Source organism: Pristiophorus japonicus, chromosome 22 (assembly GCF_044704955.1).
Source record: "Pristiophorus japonicus isolate sPriJap1 chromosome 22, sPriJap1.hap1, whole genome shotgun sequence".
In the NCBI taxonomy this organism is placed as follows: domain Eukaryota; kingdom Metazoa; phylum Chordata; class Chondrichthyes; family Pristiophoridae; genus Pristiophorus; species Pristiophorus japonicus.
The window spans coordinates 51,171,160-51,198,671 of NC_091998.1; the positions used below are offsets into that span (position 1 = coordinate 51,171,160).

At 44.4% G+C, this 27,512-nt stretch overlaps 1 protein-coding gene across 5 annotated transcripts in view; it reads left to right on the plus strand.

Annotated features, from left to right (window-relative positions):
• The window catches only part of LOC139235025 (AP2-associated protein kinase 1-like), a 138,568-nt gene that overhangs the window by 95,442 nt on the left and 15,614 nt on the right, over nt 1-27,512 (plus strand). For 2 of the 5 annotated variants that reach the window (XM_070866115.1, XM_070866117.1), the window contains 2 exons: nt 3,569-3,685; nt 7,934-8,044. The exons of 1 other annotated variant lie outside the window; for it this stretch is intronic. In XM_070866115.1, coding sequence (XP_070722216.1) covers nt 3,569-3,685; nt 7,934-8,044 — 228 coding nt within the window. Of the gene's footprint in view, nt 1-1,411; nt 1,514-3,568; nt 3,686-7,933; nt 8,045-27,512 lie in introns of all 5 variants that reach the window. 2 more of the 5 variants (XM_070866114.1, XM_070866116.1) reach the window with 2 other exon arrangements.

Sequence of the window (27,512 nt, forward strand, 5' to 3'; positions counted from 1 at the left end):
ATGCTGTTGCTTCAAAGGTAGAGATGGGCACTGGCCAGGAAAAAGAGTAATTTGGGGAAGACTGAAGATACTTGTCAAAATATTTTTCTAGTAGGCTTTTGAAGGTAGGGAGGCGTAATAGAGAATTTGTAAAAACGTATTACGAAGTTGTAGTTTTAGGAATTATGTAATGGGCAAGTTTCAGCAATAGAATAATATGGCCATGTCAATCTATTGGGGGTTTAAATATATATTGGCGCTAATGGGACCCAAAATGTACAATTGCAGTTTTGCCAATATTCATCTGAATGGTATTTCAATTTGTCCAGCACTTGATGCTAGAGATGCAAGTAGGAAGTATAATTACAGCTGGTGAACAAATACAGTTGGGTATCATTGGACATGCGGAAGCTAACCCTGTGCTTGTGGATAGTGAATAAGAGAGAGTTTTGCTGTGGCTTTCTCAGAAGGGAGTAAGAAGAATGGGTATGGTCTCAAAGTAAAGAGAAGTTCATGTCACCAAGAATCTGGGCAAAAATGGAAATTGGGTAGCGAGGAAATGGGTCGGGGATGTTTGAGGAACAGATCATGAATTTAATGGAGATGAATATTATGTGGTTGGGAGATAGGAATAGTGGGAAATACAAAACTGGAAAAAGTGCAGCCCATCTGGCTAGTCTTACTCATAGCCTTCCAATTCTCCCTTTAAATTTATCCACAAAGGTACTTGTCAAAAAGGAGTTGGATGTAGTCCTCACTACTAGGGGGATCAAGGGGTATGGCGAGAAAGCAGGAATGGGGTACTGAAGTTGCATGTTCAGCCATGCACTCATTGAATGGCGGTGCAGGCTCAAAGGGCCGAATGGCCTACTCCTGCACCTATTTTCTATGTTTCTATGAATTACAGTGACTGAATAAGTTAAATTATTTTTTCCATTACATAGGATTTTGTGATTTTTAACCTTAGTCTTTGTGGGATTGCGACCAGTGATTCCATCTGGCTTTCTGTGCAAGCTGAAAAGCAGCGGTTTCATTTGTCATGACGCATACGCAGAATTCTCAACTGTATTCTGCAGATTATCTCTCGCTAAACCCGGAGTAACTTTCCCACCATTTGACTGTGAACGTCCTGAGTAGCAAGGTTTTCGAGTGCGTTGCCAGCATAATAGCTGGCGGAGAAGTGCGTGCAGAGAGGCTGTGACAAAAAAGGGGCTCCGAAACGCTCTTGCAACCGAGTCTTGTGCTTCAGTGACTCTTCGAGATTGCTCAGAATTTTACGGCTCGGCTCGTGATATGGTCTGAATCCCTCGGTTAGCCTGTGTTTTGTAAATTATCCATGCTGCCGATAATTCAGTAACGTTTGCTGTGTTGCCTGTATGTCATCTTTTGCCTCTTGTTTCACTGCTCTTCTCTCCTTCGCCTCTTGACACAGAAAAACTCATTGAAGGTCTGAAGTCTCCCGAGACTTCATTTCTGCTCCCTGACCTTTTACCTCTTGGTGACCCCTTTGGGAGTACTGAGGATAATATCAATGGTAAAAAATTCTCCAGGTGCTGTTTGCTTTGATGTGCATGATCATATCGTAGGAATCTGGAGTATTTTCAGCCGTTAAGTTCAGAGCCCCTTAGCGTCGAGATAGAGTGTGTTTATAAATCAATAGAATATCAAAATTGAGTATAATTTTTAACATTCTGGACTTGTGTCTCATGTTGTGCACCCCCCACTGGGTACAAACATTGGGGCCAGTCAGAGGCCCCGTGAGCTTGGCATGTTGTGTACAGATGATAAATTCTGAGCGCTCACCAGTGCGTTACACACGGCAAGAAATTTAACAGCGACTTAAACGTTGCAGAATAACGGGAAAGAGCCTCTTTATCTGGTAAGGTCACGTACGCCGGTGGTGCTGCCATGAATTGGCCAATTCAGCCGCACAAAAGCTGCCGGCCTGGCGCCTTTTCCCCGAATCAGTTGTGTGAAGCTTCCGTCGTCCGCACCCGGGAGTTGAGGTTGAAAATTCTCTTGTTCCTATTCTCTCACACATCCACTGAATCTGCTTGTGTCTTTCCCTCTGCGACAACGTGTGTGTGTGTCTTGTGACTCTCGTGAGCTTTCTGGCCCTGTTCTCCATTTCCATTGTCTCTCTCTAACGGGCGGTGGTTGTAGTGTGACCGTCCACGCTCTGTACTTTGGTGCAATGTAAAGTGTTTCGAGGCGTGCCCAGCTGCAGCAGTAGCGCGCGTGTCGGGACATGTATGCATTGCGTGGACACATTGACTGGTTTGCGAGCCGTGTAAACCATGACTGCACCTTCTCATTTGCCCCTCAGCCCTATGTATGACTTGAAGAACCTATCCCTTGCTGATGTGGGTCGTTCCTTGGATGATGCCAATTGTCAACAGGGTGGCCCACGTTATTCTATAGAACTCTCGAGGGAGGTTGACAGAGCAACGTATTTGAGTCTTATCCCTGTGACACTCTACGTTGAGAAACAGTTAAAATTAACCTTGGCCTCTACTCATTGGAATTCAGAAGAATGAGAGGTGATCTTATCGAAACGTATAAGATTATGAGGGGGCTTGGCAAGGTGGATGCAGAGAGGATGTTTCCACTGATAGGGAAGACTAGAACTAGGGGGCATGATCTTAGAATAAGGGGCCACCCATTTAAAACTGAGATGAGGAGGAATTTCTTCTCTGAGGAATGTAAATCTGTGGAATTCGCTGCCTCAGAACTGTGGAGGGCTGGGTCATTGAATAAATTTAAGAGAGATAGACAGTTTCTTAACCGATATGGGGTTATGGGGAGCGGGCAGGGAAGTGGAGCTGAGTCCATGATCAGATCAGCCATGATCATATTGAATGGTGGAGCAGGCTTGAGGGGCTGTATGGCCTACTCCTGTTCCTATTTTTTATGTTATGTTCTTAACGTATTTGAGTCTCATCCCTTTTAAAAAAAAAAAGTTAAAATTAACCTCAGTTAGGTTATTTTTTGGGGGGGTTATTAATGATGGGGATAGGGGGATAGTGCTGGAAGGGATGTTGAGGTAGATGATCAGCCATGATCTTATTGAATGGCGGAGCAGACTTGAGGGACCATACGGCCGACTCCTGCTAATTCTTATGTCCTTGAGTTATCTGTCTGCCATCCATATCCCGATTCATCTGGCCGTTTTGCAATCGTTTTTAAAAAATCTGCCCGTGAGCTTAGGGCACGTTGTGGAATGCTGAATCTCTGCAGCCCCAGCTTAAATGAACTATCAATTTGGGAAAAAAAAATTCTTTTTACAGAACGAAGCATAAACCCGAGGCGTAGTTATAATTAGATTAATGGAATTCAGTTTTTTATCGAAGTACTTTTGCTACCAGGGGTTAACCTTCCTTTGACAAAAATCCAAAAGAATTTAGTTGCCATGTCTGCATTTTTATTAATAGTAGAGAGATTTAAGGGCCTGTTTGAAGAGTGCAAATTAACTAATTGTCCAACGCTTTGCCCATTTTCCTTTGCGCTCTGTGGCAGCTTGATACACCTGAACATTTTTTTTTCCTGTCAGCTTGCCTTTAATTCTCTTGTTTGTGCTCTGGTTGAAAAGGGAATGCCGAGGTAGCGGTGGGAAATCTCATCCCTGGATTTGAGCCCCCGAAGCCTCAGCGACTGGCTCCACTGCAGGCAGAATCTCTAGGTGTCGTGGCCGTCGTCAATGCTTCAGGTTGGTACACATGTTCCAGTTAACCTCGGCGCCTTCTGCCACTGCAGCTTCAAGTGGTTTAACATTTTACCCCCTGTTGTTCTCGAACCGGCAACTCAATGCTGCTGTCAGAGTAATCTCCCACAGCTCTCCTTTGTCCCTCCCACTCCAAACTGGCAGCTGAATCTCTCCTCTGGCCTATCTTTTCTGCTTGCTGTTTCTCCCCCCACCCCCCCCCCCCCCCCCCCCCCCCCCCCCTGCTTTTGCTGCACTTCAATCTTTCAGAAGCGAGAAGCCTTTTTAAAGTGCACTTTTAGTTCATTTTTGTGTTGAGCAAAGTGAGGGGATGGCAGTGGCGTTGCACAATACATTTTTGATCCTCTCTGGTACCCTGTGTCGATATAAAGTGCTCCCAAGTCAGGTTTTTAGGGGTGCATTCGCACTATAACTGTAGGATTAGTGCTAAGTAATAGGAAGTGCGATCAAAGAGAGGGTTTTTTTTTTAAGGAGACTGTTGAAAGCGGGGAGGAAGGTGACAGGGTTGGGGGATTTGGAGAGGGAGTTTCACAGGTCAGAGACCCGAGGGAAAACTTCTTTCCCCCGCAGTGAGTGGTTAGGATTTGGAATGCGCTGCCTGATAGGGTGGTGGGTACAAATTTCCAGTGCTATTTTAAAAAAAAAGGACAAAACAGAGGATACAGAAAAGATTTACTAGAATGGCTCCAGAGATGAGAGAATACAGTTGCGTGGATAGACTGGAGAGGGTGGGGTTTGTTCTCCTTGGAGCAGAGAGAGCTGCGAGAAGATTTGATGGCAGTCTTTAGGATTGTGAGGGATTTAGATAGAGTGGATGGAGAGAAGTTATTTCCAGCGGGGGGGGGGGGGGCACAGATTTGGGGTGATTGACAAAAGAACCAGGAGCGACATGAGAAAAAAGCTTTTTACACAGTGTGTTTAGGATATGGAATACACGGCCTGATGGGGTGGTGGACGCAGATTCAATAGCAGCCTTCTAAAGGGAATTGGAAAAATACTTGAAAGGAGAAAAATTTGGAGGGATGGGGTGAGGGAGTGGGATTAACTGGATTGCTCTTCGAAAGGATCGGTGCAGACTCGATGGGCCGAATGGCCTCTATCTGTGCTGTGCAATTCTGAGAGATGTACTAGTTGTGTAAGTGTGTTGGTGGAGGAAACTGATGTTGGAGGAGCAGAGGATGCACATGGGGACATTTGGCTGGAGGTGATTGCTTAGGTAGGATAGGGCAGGCAACAGATGGCTTCAAAAGTAAGGGTGTGTAATGTATGCACCTGTGAGCATGCTCACAGGTTGGGGGCACTTGATTTAATTGTTCACAACAAAATAGTTGTAGAGCTGTTGATGGCCAAGGTGGCTATTAACAGGTCCAGGCAGCGGGCGGTCGAGGGGGTCGTTCAGCCCGACTGCCTGACTCTCTTCCGCTGTTGCATTCGAGCCAGGGTGTCCCTGGAGATGGAGCACGCGATGTCCACCGGTACACTCGCAGCCTTCCGCGAGAGGTGGGCGCCGGAGGGACTGGAGTGCATCATCACCCCCGGAAACCAAATTCTAATTTGATTAAAGGTTTTTCATTACAGTCTTAAATTGTTAACTTGGGGGTTCTCGTACCCTTGTCAAAGGGGGCATTGATTTAAGTATCGACAAAATAATTGTAGAGCTGTTGCATTGTGAGTGGCTTAGCCAGTCACGTGATGTTCACAAGACTCAATAAACCCCCAGCCAGTTGGGTCTAGGTCATCCACGATGAGGTATGCAGTTGTGAGCCTAGTGGATGAACTGGTTGTAATCTATTTGCTTCATGGGTTCTTTGCTTAAGAAGTGATTGCAACCAATAAGGGAATTAAGGGTTTCTTAACCAATAAGGCAATTAAGGGTTATGGGGAGCGGGCGGGTAAGTGGAGCTGAGTCCACGGCCAGATCAGCCATGATCTTTTTGAATGGCGGAGCAGGCTCGAGGGGCTAGATGGCCTACTCCTGTTCCTAATTCTTATGTTCGTATGTTCTTATTGCTATTAAGAACCAGTTGGTTGTTAACCCTTTGCTAATAAATCACGCTGCACATTACCAGTTCATCCACCAGGCTTACAACTGCATATCATCTTATGGATCCCCCGAACCCAACTGGCTGGGGTTTTATTGAGTCTTGTGAACATCACGTGACTGGCTACTCCACTCCCAACTCAACAGCTCGATAACTATTTTAGTCACAGAAAGAGAATTAAATTTCACGAGCCCAAGGTGGATTTGAGATCCTGCTTTCCATATCATTAGTCCAGATTATTGATGGAGCAAGTAACATCAGCACCAGACCTCAACAGCTCTACAAACCACTGATAATGTGTAGTGTGATTGTTAAACCTTTGTTATTAAACCAACTCGTTCTCAATAGCCATGTGCTGCTATGAATTCTTAAGCAAAGAATCCATGAAGCAAATACATTACAGGGTGCAAGTTTTAGAATCTGAACAAGTTCTTCCACTAATGTCATCAGTTAGTATGGTCATCGTTCAAGCAGCTCGTGCTGAAGGAAAAAAAGAAAATTGAGTTGACCGTGGTTTTTTTTAACAGGTTCGGTTTCGCTATCTCTGCCATTGTGAGGCACCAATCTTGCACAGAGTGCAGAGGTTACTCTGCGCTGGTGAGCCACATCAAACATGCTGAATCTGCAGCAGAATCAATCGCAAACACGAGCGTGCAGTTGCATTTATGCTGCGGCTACCAGTCCAAAATCAATAGCTACAGTATGGGTTCCAGGCTGTGCGAGCGAAGTGCTGATTGGCCAAGTGTCACTCATGATCATTCTGCCCGTGTGCGATTAGAATTTAAATATTGAGGCAGCGAGGTTGAAGGTCTGCAAAAGCAAATGGATGCTGGAATCTGAAATATAAGCACAAAATGCCGGAAATCTCAGCGGCTCAGGCAGCATCTGTGGCGAGAGAAACAGAGTTAACGGTTCGGGTCGAAGACCCTTCGTCAGAACTGGCGAATGTTCGAAATGTAGCAGATCCTTAAGGAAATGCTGGGGCCCTGGAAGGGGGAAGGGAGGAAAGAACAAAAGGGGAAGGTCTGTGATTGGGTGGAAGGCAAGAGTGATTTGAGAGACAAAAAGGATGATAGACCAAATTGAGATGGCAGTGGCACAAGTTAAGAAACAAAAGATGAGTCTAGATAGGGTGTGAATGGCGGAATCATTACAAGGTTGAACATCTCTGTTTATACTGTACATTTAAATCAACAGCACATTCTGAATCGAACACGACACTGCACTAAGCAGTGCTGACTTGAAACAGTGTGAAATTACATCCTTTGCAGTGATGTTGGAAGTTATAGTATAAAAAAACACCTTGGGCTATTGATCTGCTGAGAGACCTGCTTTACTTTCAAGGCAGTGAACCGTCTGAATATGGAATCATTTGAGCAAAATTGAGGTTCAGAAGGGAATAGATGAAAAGGGACAGTTCATCGCTGTTGTGGGAAGGTCATGTCGAGACTAAGGGCTGGGTTTCATCGCGATCCGAACATTGACACTTGCCACACGCGCCACATTCTGAAAATTGTAAAGTACAATTTCAAGAAGGTTGCATATTGAAAGACTTGGATTTATATAGCGCCGCCTTTCATGACCACCGGACATCTCAAAGTGCTTTACAGCCAATGAAGTACTTTTGGAGTGTAGTCGCTGTTGTAATGTGGGAAACGCGGCAGCCAATTTGCACACAGGCAAGCTCCCACAAACAGCAATGTGATAATGACCAGATAATCTGTATTTTTTTGTTATGTTGACTGAGGAATAAATATTGGTCCCAGGACAGCGGAGATAACTCCACTGCTCTTCTTCAAAAATAGTGTCGTGGGATCTTTTACATCCTCTTGAGAGAGCAGACGGGGCCTCGGTTTAACGTCTCATCCGAAAGTCGGCAACTCCGACAGTGCGGCACTCCCTCAGCACTGCACTGGGAGAGTCAGCCTAGATTTATGTGCTCAAGTCCCTGGAGTGGGACTTGAACCCAGAACCTTCTGACTCAAGAGGCGAGAGTGTTGCCCACTGAGCCACGGCTGACATGTTTGGATGAAGAGAATTTACTGATTGGGGATTGGGGGGGAGGGGGTGGAATTCAAGTTTTGCACATTTTTATTCTAATGTAAGTGTCGCTGCAGGTTGTGGAGTATTTTACTCACCATTTGCTGTGTTTTTCTCTCTCTTCTCTGCCTTGCATCTGCCTCTTGCTCAGACTCTCTCACCGGAGAGGACTCCATTCTTGACTACTCTCTCCTCTCTAACCCCGTGACTGAAATTATTGATGAATTTGCTCCTGTAGTTTCATCTGGTCAGGTTAAGTCAGGTAAGAGTATCCAGTCTTGTTGTTTTTTTTTCTAGTAGTTTTACTTTTCATTCTTTGTGATTTTATTGCCCTGTGGTTTTGGTCTCTTCACAATGTAGATGTTTGAAAATAGTGGGCCCTGTTTGAATTCTTCTCCGCAAAGCCTTTTTCCTGGGATGGGGGGGATTGTCCTGTGAGGAGAGATTGCGCAGACTAGGTCAATATTCTCTAGAGTTTAGAAGAATGAGAGGTGATCTCATTGAAACATCCAAAATTCTTACAGGGCTTGACAGGGTAGATGCAGAGAGGATGTTTCCTCCGGCTGGGGAGTCTAGAACCAGGGGGTCACAGTCTCAGAATAAGGGGTCGGCCATTTGGGACTGAGATGAGGAGGAATGTCTTCACTCAGAGGGTGGTGAATCTTTGGAATTCTCTTCTCCAGAGGGGAGGCTCAGTCGTTGAGTATATTCAAGATAGAGATCGATAGATTTATGGATATTAATGGAATCAAGGGATATGGGGATAGTGCGGGATAGTGGAGTTGAGGTAGAAGATTAGCCGTGATCTCATTGAATGGCAGAGCAGGATCAAGGGGCCGAATGGCCCACTCCTGCTCCTATTTCTTATGTTCTTAAAAATAATTCCACCCACACTACTTTATGCAGCTTTGAGGTACTACGTGTCTTTTTTTGAAAGGTTTTCCACAATAGAACCTAATGGTCATCTGCTGGTATAGGAGAGAAGAGTGAGATAGTTACCAGGGCATCGATTAAAGTCAGAGTTCTGTTGCTGCTACACTTCTATAAATGTTAGTGATGTTTAAGTGTCTCTCACAGCCGACAGCCACTAACTGAACTGAACGTGTTACTGGATGGGCTTATATTCAGTGCTATACCCGTCAATGGAATTGATTTGTCTGAGGTGCTCTCCTTCCTTCCAATGTATCAAGAGAAATGATTTCAGTTGAAAGGAGCATTTTGCTCAAAAATAGAGGTACGCATTGTCGGTGGACTGATGGCTTCCTGGGATCTCTGAACTGAGTTTTTCTCGTATTGATCCAGTTGTCATTTCAGTTGTTAACGGCACAGCCACAACAATTGATCGTTAAAGTCCAACGTAATCGTTGCATTGCTCCTTCCTTTCTTCTCCTCCACCGCTTCCCTCCCATCTTAACAGTGATCAATTGGATTCAAGTCTCTTCGATTTAAAGAAAGGTTAAAATATCCCCTGCTATAAGGAGCACTAGATTCTTTCTCCTGTCTACGCAGGGTGCAGCAGCTGTGGATGCCTAGTCACGCATTCCCTCCCATTTAAGGCCATGGGGTATGTGTTCCTTTTCTCTCTTCACTGGTGTCCCTTAACCTCTGCTCCAGCTCGGCTCTCATCCGCGTTCATCTGCTGAACCGGTCGTTATTGTTGTATTCTGTCTCCCCAGTCTGAAGCGCCGTTTTGTATTTGCGGAACTTGCGCTGTGGAGCACAGCCCAGTGCTGCAGCTATGAAGTGTTTGTGTCCCTCTGAGGATTAGCCTCTCCGCTATCCCTTTGCGTGCTCTGTAGCTGGGCCCCACCCAGAGCTGGCGATTTTCGTCGCTGAGCCAAAGTGCAGGTTGCACAGTAACCAACTTATGAGCGGGGGCAGGATTGGTGGGCAGGCAGGTTACAGGGAAATTGAGCCGAATGGTCGCTTTCCCTGCTGTATCATTCCATGATTTTCTCATCAGTCAGATGTTTCTGCTTCAATTCCATCTCCATGCACTCCAGTTGATGTAAGAATAGGTCTGAATGCCCCTACGCGAGTGTCTAGCTGCAGCTTATTTTCTTAGCTTCTGCTACTTGCAAGTTAATTCTGTATGTGTTTTTGTACAGGGTTGGTTTTGTTTCAAGGTCCACTGCCCATAAATGTCCGTGAGCTTGCTGGCCAGAAGTGTCCATTGTTCCCAAATAAATGGATGTCGAAACTACATTGTGCAGTATTAGCAACAATATGCTGTTGGTTATTAGATTGCCTAGCACAACATCCGGTGTCAAAGCCAAGTAACACAGCTCTTATCAGTACCAGGAGATTGAAAGTAGAAAATAAAGTATTAAAAGAAAGAAAATTTGGTGACCTATTCAGAACTGTGACTTGTATGAATTACAAGCGGTCTTTGCAATGGAAAGAATGTGCTTCCTCGCTTTTTCTTCACAGCGTGACTCCCCTCACTGCCCTCCCGCCCCTCCTCTGCCCCTCCAGTTCACCGAGATACTCTTCTTCCACCCCCGCCGAGTCAACACTCGCTCCCTGTTCCCAACTCCTTGCCACTTTGCTCAGGGGTGCATCTCTGCATGTTGTCGAAGTGAAGTCCTTGCTCATCAGCAATGTGCCTGAGGCAGTGTTAGATCCCCAAGTGGAGCAGCAGCAGGAAGCAGGCCGGAATGGCAGCAGGTGAAAGATTTTCACAAGAGTAAGGAAAGGATTTAATGGCATCTCTGTCCGTTTGCCAATCCTGAGTCACGCTTGGAGCGTCAGGATATCATTTGGAAAGGGAATTTTTTAAAATGTAGGTTCACTGAAGTTTTTTTTAATTGTTCAAATATATTAAGCATCCCCAATCCAAGAGGGGCACCCTCTTCTCAGTATAAATGATCACATTTCCTATTTTTGAATGATGACTGATAAAGTGCCAGTTTCTGCTGAATCGTGACTATCTAATATTATGCACTGTAATTGGGTGGACTTTGGTCCAAGCTCTCCATGTTGGACCTTCAAGGCCAATAGACAGAGAGAGAGAGACAGGAAACCTCTATGTCAGAAACCTAAGCTGGATTGGATATCGGGTATCTGAGATGAACAGACAGCTTGTAAGACCAGGACTCGTGAATTTAGCAAACATTAATTCCTGGTACAAAGTCATGGCGGTTGCTTCTACCCTGTCTGGCCTACTCTCTGTGGGGAATAGAAATGATAGGATTCTTGTGTGATTAAAAATGATTTGCCAGATTAACCCTTTCAGAAGCATTTCTGTGCCAAAATCTAAAAAGTAATTTTCGCAACGTTTTGACGTCATCGCCGTGTGTGCCGACCCCTTAACGCCTCGTGGGGAAATTGTCCCACGGGCCGCGAGGCTGGTGGACATCCGCTTCTTGGACGCTGTTCAAAGGGGAGCCCTGCAGTGCCCCAGGCCGCTATCTTTGTTGATCGACCGACTCTTGGGTCGGCCCGACCATGGCGGCCCTAGCGTGGACCGGGCCGCCATTGTGCAGCCCGGCACTCCGTCTTGTGTGTCGGGCTGCTGGCCTGGGTCTCTCACGTCCCTGGTGGCCCAGTGACGGCCACCAAAGGGCCGTGCAGCGTGCACAGCAGCCCTCCCCTGTAATTAAAGCATCTGCGTAGCGCTTGACTCAGTGCCGTGCTACCCCGGGAGCGCCCTCAAAGGAAACGTTGCGCCGGAGACAGCGCTTCGCTCCCCTTGAGGGGGCGTAAGACCCGATTCCGCATCGGGGGACGGCACTTCCGGGCTGGGCGAAAGAAGTCCCAGCCCCCGGAAGGTCACCGCCTCCCAATCGGGATGCAGGGCAGTCTCGCCCGCATTGTGTGTTGTGCGTAGAGAGTTGTTGCATGAAGGCAGTGGCCATGTGAAAAGAAGAAAAAGTTTCAAAAATGTCCTGCTATATCAGCGACTCGGTCAAAAAATAGTTCATCAGATCATTGACTGGTAACTCTGATTTTCTGAAACATGAAGAGGCGACGTAGAGCGCTCTGCAGAAGTGAGAGGCAGCTTTGGGTGTATTCTGTACTATATTGTAAATTATCCACTGTATGCTTGGTTCAAGTTTACAAAAATTTGACACAAATTTTAAGTTGCGACAGGTTCTGTTTTCAACCACCGGCTTTGCCAGATTTAAACCCATTTCTTCCTGTTTAATACTAACATTTACTGTTAATCTTGCCTCTTACTATCCATGCCTCCTCCCTTTTACATGCTGCAGAGGATACTAACCTCATCTCAGACTTTGATCTCTCTATTAATACTGACAAAGTGGAAGAAGACGAATTTGACCCCATTCCTGTGTTATCAAAAAATTCACAAGGTAAGGTTTAAATTAAAACATGTTCAGTATTGTACTTCTCCTCTGCCCCCTTTGTTTACATTCTATGTGGCGTTCATTGAACCATCGTAGGCCAGTAGAAAAACAATGCAAGTGTCACTTCAGCAATTCTGATCATTCATGAATTCCTGTCGAAGTCTTGCAGTGTTCCCTCACACCCACACTACTCAAATGCCCCAGTCTTAACTTCGCCGTTCCTCCTTTTTTCATTGTTTCTCGAGCTCTCCATATTTCCCCGTGTGGAATTAGTCAGTTCCAACTTGTGAAACTTTGAAGCCTCGCATCAACTTGCTGAAAGAGGTTTTAGCGTTGATATTCTGAACTCCCATTGGATGGTTGGCTTAACATTATTGACCACGGCCCTGGACTGGTCTTCAAATATTACACATCCTTTCATGGGACTTCATCTCTAATATAGCACGGTTTCTCTCGACACATTTCCACTCATAAGCAGTCAATCTTTGGAACAGGGTCTGCGGTCAAAATGTGAAAGATCACAGAGAGCAAACCATTTTGTCAGTCCAGAAAGGCAGAGTAGTTATTTGCCCGACTAATCATTTTCAGAAGACATTGGTTTCATGTGAGCTGGACAGAAATCGTGAAATCTTGGGCATCTTCGCAATCCCTTTCCAGCTGTTGCCTTGAAATCTTGGGCTTGGCAGATGTGAGATGGGTATGACTGGTGGTGGAAGTCCTCGCAAGTGCAGTGTAACTTCAGGTCAGATTTCTGGTGGTTCGGTCCAGCTCCTGTATCAAGAAGGTGTCCTTGACATCAAAATCTTGGACCACAAGGTTGTTGTGCATCAGCCTGTAGTTATGATTCCAAGTGGGCCCTTGAGTTGGTCAACATATCTGAAGATCATTAGCTAGAAGTATCAGGTGAAATTGAACCCATGTCCTGAAAATCTCTTGGCAGAAGAAGCACCAGTTTGAAGCAATTTTCCTCAACCGTGTGGAACTACAAGTAGTTCTGGTAACTCTTTGAACGAGGACAACTCCCTTACGAATGCCATCATGAAACAATTTTTCTTTGCCTTCAATATTCCCCTATAATTCTGCTTCCAACTTTACAAGAATGTGGTAGAATATAAGTTAATTTTTACCTGACCAGTGCAGTTAAACTTAATCAGGTTCTGGACAGTAGGACCTTATTTCAGTGAGTGAAACCAGCGATTGAAGATGTGAAGCTATCTGACCTAGCCCAAACAAACGGTGATCTCTGCTTGTTCATTGGTTCTGACCTCAACCAGTTCCCCGAAACTGGCTGCACATTCTTCATTTGATCCAGTTGAAGGTCTTGAAGAATTTACTGACTTGTGATGAGTTTGGATAGACATTGAAAAGGATGAGATTCTACTGCTCTTTGGCATTTGTAACTCAGCAACTCTTGAAATGTCTTTTGTTAGTCATTTCCCAAGTAGCTTATATTTTGTGCATGTATATGTGTACATATAAACACACACTCTTAACTGCTATTAAAATTTCTGCTCATTATTTAGTTCCAGACCATAGCATTGTTCTCTTACTGTGTTTCCAATTTCATCACTATGTACCATTTGGTGAAGTACAACTTATTTGTTGTCTGGCCAGAGCAGTCAAACTTAATTGAGTTCTAGACAGTGGGACTCTTTCTCAGTGCCTCGAGTTATGAGCTTCAAACTGTCGGTGAATATTATCATATATTTGACACACCAATGAAGCTATACTAAAGAGGCAGCTAAAGTTGTGTTCCATCTCTAAGAATTTAGTCTCTAGACATTCCTTGAGAAATCCATCTCTCAAGCTGTGACGTGCTGTTTTCAGCAGAACTAAAGAATTGAGAAAATTCAGCAGCTTTCTTTTGATAAAACGCAGATATTCTCCCTCACCAAAGGGCGTATTGTCACTTGGATTTTAAACCTGTATCGTTACATTATGAACTAGAAAATTGTCGGCAACCAGATCAAGTGAAAAATCAATCCACACGAATGAAGAACGAACAAACTTGGATTTATATAGCACCGTTCATAGGCTTGGGATGTCCCATAGAATCATAGAAATTTACGACACGGAAGGAGGCCATTCGGCCCCATCGTGTCCATGCCAGCCGACCAAGATCGATCCAGCCTAATCCCACTTTCCAGCTCTCGGTCCATAGCCCTGTAGGTTACGGCACTTCAAGTGCACATCCAAGTACTTTTTAAATGCGATGAGGGTTTCTGCCTCTACCACCCTTTCAGGCAGTGAGTTCCAGATCCCCACCACCCTCTGGGTGAAAAAGAATTCTCCTCAAATCCCCTCTAAACCTCCCCCCAATTACTTTAAATCCACACACCTCCCCCCCCACACCCGGGTTATTGACACCTCTGCTAAGGGAAATAGATCCTTCCTGTCCATTCTATCGACGTCCCTCATAATTTTATATACCTCAATAAGGTCTCCCCTCAACCACTTTTCCCAAAGAAAACAACCCCAGCCTATCCAATCCTTCCTTTATTGCTAAAATTCTCCAGTCCAGGCAACATCCTCAGAAATCTTCTCTACCCTCTCTAGTCCCAAAGCGCTTGAAGCCAATGGATTCCTTTAGACGTGTTTTTACTTTCAACGCCAATGTTATGAAGGCAAGCGCAGCAGGCACAAACAGCGATGAGGTAAATCACAATGGTGAATCATCTTTGGTACTGGTATAACCAGGGATAAATGTTGGCCAGGACATCAGGGGAACTCCCCTGTTGTTTGAATAGTACCAAGTATTCTTTTATGCCCATCTCAAAAAGGCAGACATGGCCTCGGCTTAACCTCTGATTCAAAAGACGGCACATTCCCACAGCATAGTGCTTCTTCAGTACTGCACTGGAGTGTTGGCCGAGGATATGCACTCAACTCCTAGAGTGGGGCTACAGCTCACGATTTTCTAACTCCAGTAAGAGTATTATCTAATGCCAACGTGAATAAGTTCAAACACGAAAACGCTTGGTGTTATTACAACAACAACTTGTATTTATATAGCATCTTTAACATAGTGAAACGTCCCGAGGCGCTTCACAGGAGCATTATGAGATTTTTTTTAATTTGACATCGAGCCGCAAAAGTAGAAATTCGTATAGGTGACCAAAAAGTTGGTCATAGAGGTAGGTTTAAGGAGCGTCTTGAAGGAGGAAAGAGAGGCGGAGAGGTTTAGGCAGGGAGTTCCAGAGCTGGGGGCCCAGGCAACAGAATCACGACCACCAATGGTTGAGCGATTATAATCAGTGATGCTCAAGAGGGCAGAATTAGAGGAGCGCAGTCATGGGGTGGCGGGTGTTTAGAGGAGATTACAGAGATAGGGAAATGTTACATATATGCTCGCGGCAAACACTAAGATCACAAAGGATGCTTAGCCACAGCAGGTGCGTATAATACAAGTCGGCTGCGTCCAACCCTCCAGATGGCTCCCGTCTTCATCGGCGACCATTACAATGTTCTTGCTTCTAAGCTGGGCTTAAAAGGCCATTACATCACCTCCTCCACGACTTCTCCCATTCTTATCTCTATTCTAGCGTCTTATGGTCTCAAGTTCTACAGAAAAACATTGGCCCTTTCAGGGTCAGCATGACCCAAAGGGAGACATGCTACCAAAACAAGGATGTTGAGTCTCAGGAGTAATAAAGAAAATCTAACTGTAAACCATGCCAGCTGGCCGTTGAGAGTGCCTCTTGTACAGATATTCTCGATCTTTACATTTTAGTCTTTTTAAACTACAGAAATAATCTAAGGTACAAGTAATTATTTTGTGTAAAATGGAAGTCTCAACCTTAAAACATCAAGGATTGGATTATTCCCAGTCCATTTGTAAGGCAGCTTGTCTCATCTTTCAGTAAGCACTGTTTGGCTGCCTGTAACTTTGAAGCACCAGAAGGTTTTTTTTCCATTTAATGAACCTTATAAGTGGGCCTTGACAGCACGTAATAAATAGACCACCCACGCATTCTGGCACGTTGTGGTGAATAAACAAACGAGGATGTAAGTAAAGCAGTCATTGTCTTCCTGCAAGATCTGACTGCTATTTGTTACACTCAGCAAGCTGAGCCTTGACACTAAGCTGCCTCCATTAACCGAGCTGTCTGTCCACGGGTCTTTATGATGTGTACAATTGAAGCAAGGTGGCACTCCTGTGAATCCAGACAGTGCAAGACTCTGCTTGAGTCTTTTCCCTGGGCCTCTGATGAGGCACTACTTCCCTAAAATTCACTCACCAATGGAGTTGGCCCACACAAAAGGGATCTTGATAATTTCACCAGACATAATTCACCTTCAAGGTTCAGATTGCGTTTTCTACATACGGTTTGATTGCGTGCATCTTCTGCTTTCCCAACCACACATCTAGAATCTCCACTAAAATTAATTATTTTGCAATAATTTCACAATGGATCATCTTGAAGGACTGGTGAGATTGACCAAAGCAAGAAAATATTACTCGACTTGTTCCGAGTTTGTCATTCAATATTCGACTGACTTTTTTTTTTCGCCTGAAAGATTATTTGATCTTTCTCTAGAAAGCACTAAACTGTGCTGGGATATAGCTACGTACATTGATTGATGTACTGGTCCATAAAGAACCCGGCTCTTGATCCCCGCCATCTCTCACCTGAGTTTTGATCTACCTCCCGCACACAGCATGAAAAAATGAACGAGAGAGAGAGACCTCAGTAGCTTCAGAATACAAAACCAGAATAATATAAAAGTAGCACGGATTTTTCGTGCTGAAAGGATTACATTTTGCTGGCTGGCTTATTTAGCTAATTTAATTTACGCAATGTGGTCCAATTTATAAACCAGCACTATCTCTTCAACAAATTTTATTTTGAGCAGCAGTTCCAAGACACTGACCATCCTTTAAGGTGATGACCTTAGCTCAGTGGCTCAGTGGTAGCACTCCAGAGATTTGAGCACATAATCCAGGTTGACACTTCAGTGTAGTACTGAGGGAGTGCTGCACTGTCGGAGGTGCCGTCTTTCGAATGAGCCGTTAAGCCGAGACCCCCGCCCTCTCTCATGGGCTTAAAAGAAGAGCAGGGTAGTTGTCCCAGTGTCCTAAGCTCTGCAACTCCCTCCCTAAACCTCTCCACCTCTCTTTCCTCCTTCAAGACGCTCCTTAAAATCTACCTCTTTGTCCAAGCTTTTGGTCATCTGCCGCAATTTCTTCTTTTGTGGCTCAGTGTCAAATTTATTTGTTTCACCTTGTTAACACTCCCTTGAAGTGCCTTGGGACATTTTTATTACGTTAAAGGCGCTATATAAATACAAGTTGTTGTTGTGTCCCGGCCAATATTTCTCTCAAACATCTAAAACACATGATCTAGTCATTTATTTCACTTTTCTGTGGAAGCTTGTTCTCTGCAAATTGGATGCCGCTTTTCCTACATTACAACAGCAACTATCCTTTTCATTGGCTGTAAAGCACTTTGGGATGAACGGAAGTCTTTCTTTCCTTCCTTCTGCCGACATCACCATAGAGCCCAATTCCTTTGCCCATCTGCACATTTTCCACCAGAATTTGATGGTGATTAGCAGCTGAAGCTCTGGCTAATTTCCCCTCCTTTTCTAATTGAAGGTTGCTGAGTTAATGTGCTATCACACCAGCTGAAATCAGAGGTGGCAGCACAAGCCAGGGGTCAAAGCTGACATCCTCCCCCAACTGCTTGGCTGATGTACAATGACAATTGAGTCATTTGGGGATGTTCCTTTATGGGAAAAGCCACAATTTATTTTTTCATCTTTGCACCAACGGTGCTGCACTTGAGCTTGATGTTGCAGCTGTCTGTATCTCCAGTTCATTCTAAGCCAGCAACAATTTTTCTGTCAGAACAAATTTGCTTTGTCTAAATCAAAATTTAAATTTATTCAGCAGTCAAAACTACTTTGAAATAATCTGCGTATTAAATTATCTCTTCTTAAATATTGCTTTTCTAAAACCTCTCCTCTCATTTTAAATCTTCCAGAGTATTTTTAGATACTGTACATAACGTTGCACATTTGGAAACACAATCTTTTGGAATGCGGTAGGAAGCTAATTTTTTTTTAATTGAAGAATAGAGTTCGGGTTGAGTGACACAAGTGCCTGTATATTTAATACCCTGCAATGTGTAGAGAGACACAGAGCCCTGTAACGTGTCGAGACCGAGAGAGGCGTGAATTCAGGATCCAGAAGAGGCGAGGGCCCAGGGGCAGCACGGCCCAGCCCACACTGCGATATGTGCGCGCACTAGGTCCGTGCAGCAGAGCTGGTCTCCAGTCATCTTGATTAATCCTTGCCACTGGATAAAGGCCTAGCTCTGTCAAGCCTGTGTGCATCTGCCACCACACATTAAAAAAATCCACGCACAGGCATCTTCCACCCTTCAACATGTAGTTTGAGACCTGGAATATTAGGTCCTTCAAGGAAACACCTGTGAATGCATCCCTTTTTGGTGTGGAAGCAAGTTATCCTCGCTACGAGGAACTGCCTAAGATGACTTAATACACTCGCGTCTGTATGCAATTCCTGTCGACTTTTTCTGTTTTAAATTCCTATGCCCATATTTATAATGGGAAATGCCTCTGTGAACTTGTCACAATTATCGCACCCATCTGGCAGTGCCACCACAGGAATGAGGATGTAATTACGCCATGTCCAATTTACAAAGCAACGGTTGCAGTGTAAATGTGGATGTCGGAATCTGTGATAGCAATATAAAAGTAAGCACAGAATGTATTCTGTTTTCAGTACGACATCACAAACACAAAGGCTATAAGATGGCTGATAACTTCAGGAAGCTGGTCACGTGACTTGTTCCCTCGTTGTTATAATCAAAACGGTGAAGCTCTCAAAGTCCCTCTGTCAGTTGGCTGAATCATCCACCGATAAAAATTTCAGCTAGGTTATCCGATTATCCCATCCTCGTTGCCAAATGTTATGTTTTCAGTACGACATCACAAACAAGCAGGCTAGAAGATGGCTGATAACGTCAGGAAACCAGTCACGTGACTGATTTCCCCCTCTATTGTTGTAAACAGCAATGGCTGCAATGCCACAGTAGTCCACTGGGTGGAGCTATATATATTACATGTATGACTTTAAAATGAGGACTGAATTATTTCTACATGACGTTGTTCCTACACTACAGTTGGTCCTGACTCTCCTTGTGTGCGACCTTGTTCGAAATTTGTCCAGCCTTTCCCCCACCCTTGTGTATTTTCTGCCGTCTTTGTTTATCCCATGATGTTAACTCTTTTGCTGCCTGATGTAAATCAATTTGTCTTGCCCCTCCAGGTGGTCATTCTAGAAACAACAGTGGGAGCTCTGAATCCAGTCTTCCCAACTTAGCTAGGTCTTTACTGCTTGTGGATCAACTGATAGACCTGTAGGATGGCCCAGCAAGCACGTTCAGTTCAGCAGTCCTCTGCGTCAACATTTTCATCTCCCTCTGGACTTCCCATGCAACCTGTGACGAGGGTTTTACTTACTGAGCATCTGAGCTACATTTTCGTTTATTGTCTTTTACTGTTGTGTCCTATCTAACCAGCATGTCCTTCCTGACGTTTATCCATCTTTGAAATTGATTTTTTTGGGGGGCATTTTCAGCAACAACAAAAAAAATGCAATGGCGGGGGGAAAAGGGACTGTTGTTACGCTTGTTAAAGGCGCGATCGTGACCGAGGTGCGATTGTCACATCAGGGAAATGCCAGATTGTCGTGAAATTTTGGCAATGTCAGCAGTTTTATGTGATGGCGCTTTACGCATTAAGCGGAACTTGCTCATTTCTGGAAATGGTGCAGTCGAGATCGTGGGCACCAGTTTGTGGAGGTTTGGAGAATGTGACGTTGAAGACTTGCAAGATTTGTGTTGCAAATACACCTCTTTGCGTCGCCCCTTAATGCAGTAAGGAGGGAGTGGAATCTTCTGATCGTAAAACCATTTGAAATTGGTATCACTTGAGACTTGGGCCAAACCATGTGCTAGATTAAAGACTTTTTTTAATTTTTAGGTGTGGGATAAAGCAGTATTGACTGCCTTTTTAAAAGGAAATTCTGAAGGATAGATGGGCACTAACAGATAATGTGCATCACAGGAACAGATCATTGCATTCTATCTGCTGATCTCAAAGTTTAAAAGAAAATATATTATACTCTCGCACCGTTAAATCCTTTTCATCAAAAAGGAACTAAGAAATGTACAGGATTTGAAAAGATCATTAGGTCTTTTTTAAGAGCCTCCTCCCTTTACAAGGCTGTCTTTGGGGGCCGAACAAATCAGGTCAGTGAGGGCATGCGTTGGATGGAGCAATGTGAATCGTACGGTTTCTGTGTTGGACAGAAAGTCTTGAGCAATACATGTTGAAAGCTATAAGCAGTATTACAGTGAGGGACTGATGTGCAATGACTGATTTCAGTGTACTGTTAAATCATGTTCTTGATTCGGCACTTGAAAAGAAGCCATTCTACTTTTGTCTCGCGCGGTGTCCGGTTGCGATAGCAAACCCCGAGGTGCGCGGCGCAGTTACCAGTGGGCTTAGCTGTGCTGTGTGGGCAAGGCGGAACTTGACGCCTGCCGAAGTGCTCCCAAAGTCGGGTCTGTCTATCTTGCACTTTGGGAAAAGATTAGTCAGCATTTTAAAACGCGCTCTCACTTTCAGGAAATTGATAACTTTGTGATTTTATTGTTTTTAATTGCAGTTAAGAGCTGCCAAAATGTGATTTTTTTTTTTATAATGATGCATTTGTGGAGGTTGATGTCTGCAGTGTGTGGTGCAGGGCCATGATTTTGTGTTCCAGGCGACTCTCCAGCTGAGCCTATTTCTCGACATAAACTGGAGTCTCGTGAAGAGAGAGGATTTTTTAATTGATTTATAGCAGAATTTCAGATACTGTCTTGCTTTCTTCACCCCCACCACCACCTCCCTTGATCGCAACATGTCGTGCTTTGCAACATGCGTCAAGTAGTCCTAACCTCTGTTGCATTATTCAGCATTCGTGACGTCTAGCGTCCTCCCTTTTGTGAAGTGTAGATGAGATTTCTGGCCTTTATTGAAGTAGGATTGATTTTAAAGCCAACCAAAACCCTGCAGCTTTTTAAAAAGAATGTTAGTGTGTTTCTGTAAATTAAGTGGCTTAAGATGCAGCGATGTCTGAAAATAACCACCGCCTCAATCATGTTGTGAAGACATCCTGTACATTGTTGCAGGCTTACTGCATTAGTCTAAAAGTGGCGAGTGTCCCTGCCGTAATTTTTTACGTCTGTTCAGATTGCATCCGAAGCATAGTGATTCCGAGGCATACTTCAAACCACCTGTGATCGAGCCCACTATCCCACTGTGCCTCTTTGCACATCCGTTGATCAATGATGATGTGTGGGGCGAGGAGGATGTTTACTGTGAACAGAACTTCATGTACTTGCCTTCAAGGCAGGGAAGGGAAGTTCATTAGGATCACATACGGCACAGAAGCAGGCCATTCGGCCCAACCAGTCCATGCCGGCATTTATGCTCCACTCGAGCCTCCTCCCGTCTTTCCTCATCTAAATCTATCAGCATAACCCTCTATTCCCTTCTCCCTCATATGCTTGTCTAGCCTCCCCTTAAATGCATCGATACTATTCCCTTCAACCACTCCCTGTGGCAGTGAGTTCCACATTCTCACCACTCTCTGGGTAAAGAAGTTTCTCCTGAGTTCCTTATTGGATTTCTTGGTGACTATCTTATATTAGATAGTCTTATATTAGCATTTCTGGTATCTTATATTGATGGCCTCTAGTTATGCTCTTCCCCACAAATGGAAACATTCTCTCTGTATCCACTCTATCAAAACCTTTCATAATTTTAAAGACCTCAATTAGGTCACCCCACAGCCTTTTTTCAAGAGAAAAGAGACCCAGCCTGTTCATCCTTTCCCATGTGTATACCCTTGCATTTCTGGTGTCTGATCAATTCACTCATTTTCTTTTCCGGAGACTTGCACAGCTTTCCTCCATCATTTCTGAGAACATAGTGAGGTCAAGTTATTTTTTGTGGGGGTCTTTTGTGTACCAATGTGATTTACAAGTAGCCCAGTGATTTAAGTTCAGAGTTTTCAACTGGTAACCACCAGAGAGCAGTGAGACTGGATTCTCACATGTCACCAGCTTCTGACTCTGGACCCCAGCTTTGACTGAATGCTGCTGAAGACCTTCTTTAAGCATTCTGTTACTTGTAGCATCACAGTTGGGGAGACATAGTCCTCTCTCTAGCCCAGCTCTGATTTCGTAACCTTGCAGGGTTTGAGTTAAATCAATACAAGGCAACAAATTAGGAGGTAATGGGAGAAGTCGGGCAGAACATATTTTCCCAAGGAGTAGCAAATGTTTAAGTTAATCATAGAATCATAGAAATTTACAGCACGGAAGGAGGCCATTTCGGCCCATCATGTCAGTGCCGGCTAACCAAAAACTATCCAGCCTAATCCCACAAAACACAGGAGAGATAATTAGTTGGTTTCAAAATTCAACTGCCATCTATTCTTGGAAAACTGAACTAATATTAGCATAAGCAAGCACACTCACACCATCAGTGCAATATGCTTTAAGTTTGGCTGCACTGGACCAAGGCCACTGAAGGGGAGAGCATCTAAGGGTTTAAAAAGCACCTCGCTGGAGAGAAAATTGAGCGAGTTGGGTAAATTGGAGTGAAGTGGATCAAAAAGGAAATGGGGTTGGGGGGCCTTGTGGCCTTTTTTCTCGCTTGCAGCTTGTTGCATATATAGATATATATATGTCCCCAGTCCTGTGTGTCTGATGGACTGCACTGTTGTACCAATCACGTTGGCCAAGCCACAGAGCAGAATGGATGGTTCAAATGAAAGGCGGATGGTTCAAATGAAAGGCAGATGGACGGTAGCTGATGCAGTGTCTCTGTTGTGTTCTCTGAATCATGACTCACCGAGTGGGATCATGATCGAGGCCATTAATTTATACTTTTTGCAAAGAGAATGGGCAACATTGCACGTTCAGTCCACAATACCAATAAGCATCTGATGTCATAAAGGGAATTCACCTTATTTGCTCACTTTAAATCAATGTTTCCCCGCCCCCCCCCCCCCAATTCTCTCGGGCAATCCCCCGGAGTCGAGGATGACTTGCTTCCACACTAATGAGTTCTAAGCTGACTTGAGCTGGCCTTACCCTGCCTGCGACGTTCAGGTCTGTCGTTGTTGGGGTTTTCCATGACGGTCCTGACCTTCCAGGTCCCGAACTTCATTTTAGATCCCCAATTATGAACTGATGGAATGGCAGAATGCAATCCCCAAAACACGAGTAAGGATTTCCGAATCCCATGTAATAAAGGTGGAATTTAAAACTTGGTTAGTCACTGTAAACCAGGTGGTCTTAATTATATTGGCATTAACGGTTTGCCAACTTATTTTGCACTTCAAACAAGACAGCTGACGGACTGCTTTTTAAAAAAAAAAGTTGGTATCATTTAATAATTCCTACTTCTGACCAAATTTTAAATTGGAGCAGGAATCTGATCTCTCATAAGCTGACATTTATGTGCAAGAAATGACAGACTCGCTGGACCTCGACCTATCCAGGAAGTTGAATGATAAAAATGTCAATGTTGAGGCCATTTTCCGTTCGTCAGGATTGTACGTCAAAGTTGGGCCCTGGACAGGAATTCAGTGGAATAGGAAGTGACTGGATGAAGTGGAATTTGGCGCTTGGTTCATGCATGTGCTGATTTGGGAGTCATTAGAGATGGAAAGGTTGTGAGAAGGCAGTTGGCTGTTGAGCGATAAAGTTCTGCTGGCTTGGAGTCCAAATCTGTTTAAAGCCAGCATCTTGAGGATTGGTGGATTCGTTTTTGGTTTTCCTTATCCCATCCGGACAAGAACCTTGTGTCCAAGAGGTGAGACGGTTTGAAATTCAGAGGTCGGAGATGGCCAACATTTCAACAAGATGTTGCTTAAGTTAATTTATGAAATAATATCGCTGCCTCCAATAGAGGACATTGCATAAAGCAGAACAGTTCCATTTTTCCCCTCCATTTTCCTTCTGAGTGTCTGATTTAAAAAAAATTATAGATATAATCTCAAAAACTGGGAAAAATCACAAGATTATTGATTTATCCATCAATGGTTTCTGTTACTAAGTGTAACTCTTCTGATTCCCATTAAACAGACTGGGAAATAAAATATATTGAGTTGTGGGCTGTTGAGGGTGTGACTATACCACTGGAAAACCACAGTGCTGCTTCCTCGACTAGCGTATTAATTGGGCAATATTTTAGCATGTGTAAATCAGTATTATTCCCACCCATCGCCCGCCCCAGACTACGCCAATGGATGCTTCAGGAGTCGAGATGCTCGATTTGTTGGTGTTAATCGCCTGCTCTGTATAAACGTGCAGCTGTGGATACTGTTTACATTTGCATTTTTTATTGAATTCATTCACGGGATGTGGGCGTCGCTGGCAAGGCCAGCATTTATTGCCCATCCCCAAACGGCTGAGTGTCTCGCTGGGCCATTTCACGGGGCATTTAAGAGTCAATTGCATTGCTGTGGGTCTGGAGTCACATATAGGCCAGACCAGGTAAGGGTGGCAGATTTCCTTCCCTAAAGGGACATTAGTGAACCAGATGGGTTTTTACGACAATCCAATAGTTTCATGGTCACCATTACTGATACTAGCTTTTTATTGTTGATTTATTCAATTGACTGAATTTAAATTCCCCAGCACCCGTGGTGGGATTTGAACTTGCGTCTCTGGATCATTAATCCAGGCCTCTGGATTACTAGTCCAGTAACTAAATCACTATGCTACTGTCCCCCATTTCAATCATGGCAGCTGTTTATTCATGAAAATATGGAAGAAATTTTATTTTAACTGTTTTTAAGAATTCATTTCTGAGCCGCGAGTGTTTCCTGTGACTGACAAGTGAAAGTTGTATGCCTGTCATTGAAAAATCGCTGATTTCTGTCAGTTGCCACATTGTTTTGGTAAACTAGAAACCATTTACAGTTCTCCTGTTTTCTTTGTAAAAAAAAAAGAAACTAGTATCCTCTTCCTGCTGTTTTTGTTGGCCCCATTTCCAGCTGGTTCAGAACATGAATAGCTGTGATGGGCATCGTTCTGTAGAATATGTTTGAAACAATGAGGCGTGCACGCCAAACAATACATACCAATGGACCCGTGGCCAGCGATCTATTGGTATGGTTGGGTAGCGTTGCATGCAGTATTTCTTTGACCCTCGAGTTAGGTTTATCAGTTAATCGCCAAAACGCAGGGCACTAGCAGTGTTGAAAAGAGGAGGAGAGATGATTGAATTAAGTAGTGATAATTGGCCATGCCAGGTCTAGGTGGTGAGATGGGGGCAAAGACGTCACTGGAGCTCGAGATCCCGTTGTTGCCAAGGGCGACTGTTGTTGCAGGAAAAGACCAACTGGTCCATCAAGCCTGTCGCCCACACATGATGCCTGGAGCATCCTGAATAGGTACTAGCCTAACCCTCTTACCCCCCACCCCCCCCCCCCACCGGCCCCAACATTGCCATTTCCAATCCCCTCAGGTGATCGCAGCCAATCCAGAAGATAACATGGACCATGTGTTAGTTGCCTTCTCTCTGATGTGACCTCTGCTCCAGTCAGGAACCGGTTTGGCTCCCTGTTAAAGGCACAGAGTCAGCACCCACCACACCCGCCGGCAATGCATTCCAGGGGCTCGCTACTCTCTGAGGGGGGGAAAAGAAGACCTGCCTATTCCTACTTGCATGTTCCCTGGTCCTTCCCATTTGCCAACCTGGAATAATCTATCCATAGGCATGCAATCCAGCCCGTTCATTATTTTGTAAGCCTCTGTTGGCTCCCCTCCAAGTCTACACTGCTCAAGATTAAATAGACCCAGCTCTTTAAGCCTGTTGGGGTAAAAAGAGAGCTTCTCTTCTTCAAGGTGGACTCTCTGAAATAAGAAGTCGACGCCCGCTCTTCCACATAGCGACCACGGAATCACTCAGACGAAACCTTGGTTCAACCGATCTTTATTCAAGTATATGCAGGGGAACCGTTCAGGAATAAACCTTCAAAGAACAAGGGTTCTACATGCACAGTTGTACAGTTTTCGAGGTGTGTGATCCTCCTACAGAACCTATGACCACCGTTTGGCCGACAGCTTATCAGTGGAGCTTCATTGATTCGTTGACCCTTATCAGACTGGCTGCTGAGTGGTTTCTCAACCTCTCCATCTCCTATAGCATCTGGAATGTGTTGTTGTACAGTGTTAACCTTGCCTTGGTTTCCCATGGTTAGCTCTGCACCTAGTTTCTTCTCAGACAAAACTATCCCTTTCCAATGAGCTCAGCTGCTGCTGCTACAATAATATTATCCTATCTATGTTTCCAGACAGCTTACTCCCTGCTGTCCTTGGAGATTTATGAGTAGGTGTTGTCAACTCTGCCCTTCGTTCCTGTAAATATATTGAACATGTAAAGTTTTCATTGTTATACGGCCATTTTCTATCATTTATAAGCGAGTTTTACATACAATCTGTCAATAGGCGATTATATTACAATCCCTACCTTGAGGTGGAGGAACTCCCAACTCCTCGCAAACTCCTAATACTGATGAGCCCTTTTAATCTGAACCATCTTACGTGTCAGATCAATTCACTACCTTCAGTATCCCTTTGGTCACCATCTGTCTGTCCACCTTATACTTTACCCCTTTACAATCTATCAGTGAGTAACTATGGTTCTTTATGCTCGGAATCATTCTCCAAGCTCTCCTCTGAAACCTTTCCAAGGCCACCCACCATATGAAGGGACCAAATCTGGGCACAGTACTCCTAGATACGGTCCAACCAAGAACCTGTGTAATAACAAAAAATGGCGCCCTTTCAATGTTCCTGCCAGTCTCTATTAATATGGCCCAATACACTGTTTGCTTTGGCGGTGGACGTGAACCTTCAGTGATCTGTGCACAATTACGTCAAGATCTTTTTCGCTCTCAACCACTTCAGTATTGTTCCTTGTAAATGATGAGCATCTTCGGAGTTGGTTCTATCAACATGACACTGCATTTATCTCAGTTACATGCTGTTTGGTATTGTGTGGCCCATTCCCTTGGCACATCTAAATCTTATTCACATTAGTTTGTGCTCTTCTACTGACTTAAATCTTGAACAGATTTAAAGTATAATCTTCAAACTTACTTGCAATACTCCCAGTGCTACTGTCCAGGTCACTAATAATAGTGACCATTCAAGGGCCTAGGACTGATCCCTGGGTACATTCCTAGTAGCATGTCTCCAGGCTGATCCACATTCCATTAACTGCAACTTTCTGGCTATGGGATTGGTGCCAATTCCCAATCCAGCGTTTCAAATTCCCACTGATGCCAATCTTGTGAAGTAACCTCGTGTGAGGTACCTTATGAAA